The 2,413-nt window shown below is 50.9% G+C and overlaps 1 protein-coding gene across 1 annotated transcript in view; it reads left to right on the top strand.

The window, feature by feature from the left end:
* Nucleotides 1–37: 37 nt before the first annotated feature.
* bfsp2 (beaded filament structural protein 2, phakinin) overlaps nucleotides 38–2,413 on the top strand; it is a gene marked incomplete at its 3' end in the record, with an annotated part of 7,765 nt that continues 5,389 nt past the window's right edge. Inside the window, 1 exon segment of the mRNA XM_017441568.3 lies at nucleotides 38–1,951. Within this exon segment, the coding sequence (XP_017297057.2) occupies nucleotides 1,529–1,951 (423 nt within the window).

Below are 2,413 nucleotides of genomic sequence, written 5' to 3'. Positions count from 1 at the left end.
AGGAGAGGGACAGGAGAGGGACAGGACAGGGACAGGAGAGGGACAGGAGAGGGACAGGTGAGGGACAGGAGAGGGACAGGAGAGAGACAAGTGAGGGACATGACAGGGACAGGACAGGGACAGATCTACATGTCAGCAGAGCTTATTATCCTGTTGAACTCTGAACAGAAACTGAGACTGAAGCAGATTTAATCTGGAACAGGACAGAAGGCCTCGACCCGTGACATTATACGTTTGTTTGTTTTCTGAGACTCTAATAAACAACCTTCTGTTGGCTGCTCTCAGATCTGATTCTGTCAAACAGGATTTGATGACTCAACAGGAAAACCTGACGCCCGCTGCGTCGGCGTTCAGCACTTCCTGCTGAGATTGATCTCAGAGAAGCTGGTGGTAAATCTGAACCACCTGAGGACAAGGGTTCCCATGGAAACAGACGTGTTGCTGCTCAGCAGAAATAAACAGGACTGTTGTCATGGCAACGTGAAACAATGTTGGTTTCTCAGGAAACTCAAAACTTATTGATCTGAATTATTTGTATTATTATTGTTACTTTTATTGATAATTCAGGGAAACGCCTCTTCAAACAGCCTGGTTGGGATGGGATCCAGCAGACATGTTGATGGTTTGGATGAAGCTTTTATTTTGACAGTTCAGACCTCAACAGGACAGAAACGGTCCAAACACAAATCAGGTTCTAGAGACACGTCTGAAGCTGCTTCATCTGACAGGAAATCAGAGGAACAGCAGGAAGGATGGTGTTGATTTTATTTATAAAGAATCTCATGAAGGCATCACTCCTCAGAGTTATAGGGACACATGGTCCAACAGAGACAGGACTCTTCAGAACTGAACAGAAACCTGGGCTTCTTCTTCTCTTAAAGATGAATCATATACAGTTCTAGCTTCATGAAGGGCTTTCCTCACCAGGTGAAATAAAGTTCTTCCATGTTAGTGAAGTTCTAGCTGCCTGTTTTAAAGAACGTAGCTCTGAATTAAACCAAGGAGCCATCTTCCTCTGACTGATCACTTCCTTTTTCAGAGGAGCAACTTTATCAAGTGATGAAAGTAGTAAAATTACCAACAAGTTTATCAGTTTGTGAGGAAGTTAATTTTATTTTGCTTCTCTCTCTAAACATCGCAGCCCCTCATTAAAATGACTTTACACAATTTAATAAGCCAAATAAAAACTCTGGTGGACGATAAACGAAAACAAATAAAGTTGGTTTCTGATTCTTTCTTAAAGCTCCTCAGAGTCAGAATCAGTGTTCTCTGTATGTTTGCAGTCAGGATTCAGAGTGTACTGAGCATGTGCAGTTCTGGGGGGCTTGCTCTGCTTCAGGACTCTTCCTGACCCCCCTCCCTGACTGCTGACATAGCTGAAATGGGACTTTGTGTTTCCACAGGCACAAAAGCCTGCAGTACAAACAGCTCCTGAATAAAAATCTTCCTGTTTCCAGAACTCCGTCCTTCCATAAATCCCAGCAGCAAACAGACCTGAGCGGTTTGTCTCTGGGAGCTGCTAAGCGTAATGCCTCTGCCCCGACGCCGCTCATCCTTTCTGGGACAGTCCACCGCGGAGCGCCTGGCTCCGGCCTCCTGTGGAAGGACGGGTGCCACCGCACCCCGGGGCGTCTTTGTGGGCTCCGCACCACCAGGAGGAATGGTTTCTGGACTGGGAACACGTGTGTCCCGCAGAGCTTTGGGGATCAGCAGTGTCTTCCTGCAAGGGATGAGGAGCAGTGCCGCCCCGGTCCTGCCCCGGGCTGAGGGAGGCGACGCTACAACCATCAGCCTGAACAGCTGCCTGGTGGAGTATCGGGACAAGGTGAGGGCCCTGGAACAGCTGAACCAGCAGCTGGAGGACCAGATCCGCCTGAGTCTGGACCGCAAAGCATCGTGTGCCGGAGCCTGGGGACCTCTGAGGAGGGAGTGGGAGGAGGTCTACAGACAGGTAAGAGGGGGAGGAGGAGGAGGAGGAGGTCTACAGACAGGGGAGGAGGAGAGTAGAGTGGGGGGGGTCTACAGACAGGTAAGAGGGGGAGGAGGAGGAGGAGGAGGTCTACAGACAGGGGAGGAGGAGAGAGTGGGGGGGTCTACAGACAGGTAAGAGGGGGAGGAGGTCTACAGACAGGGGAGGAGGGAGAGGAAGGTTGCAGAATATTATTAGACATGATAGGTGAGGGGCCAGACAAAGTGCAGCCCAAAGACCCCTTATGATGAACATAAATATTGGACACAGTGTTCCCTCGCCCGGACGCGGGTCACCGGGGCCCCACTCTGGAGCCAGGCCTGGAGGTGGGGCACGTTGGCGAGCGCCTGGTGGCCAGGCTTTCACCCATGGAGCCCGGCCGGGCACAGCCCGAAGAGGATACGTGGGTCCCCCTTCCCATGGGCTCACCACCTATGGGAGGGG

The sequence above is a fragment of the Kryptolebias marmoratus genome, unplaced genomic scaffold, assembly GCF_001649575.2.
Source record: "Kryptolebias marmoratus isolate JLee-2015 unplaced genomic scaffold, ASM164957v2 Scaffold46, whole genome shotgun sequence".
NCBI lineage: Eukaryota > Metazoa > Chordata > Actinopteri > Cyprinodontiformes > Rivulidae > Kryptolebias > Kryptolebias marmoratus.
Note: the sequence above shows the minus strand (reverse complement) of the source record. Positions and strands in the feature narration are given on the sequence as shown.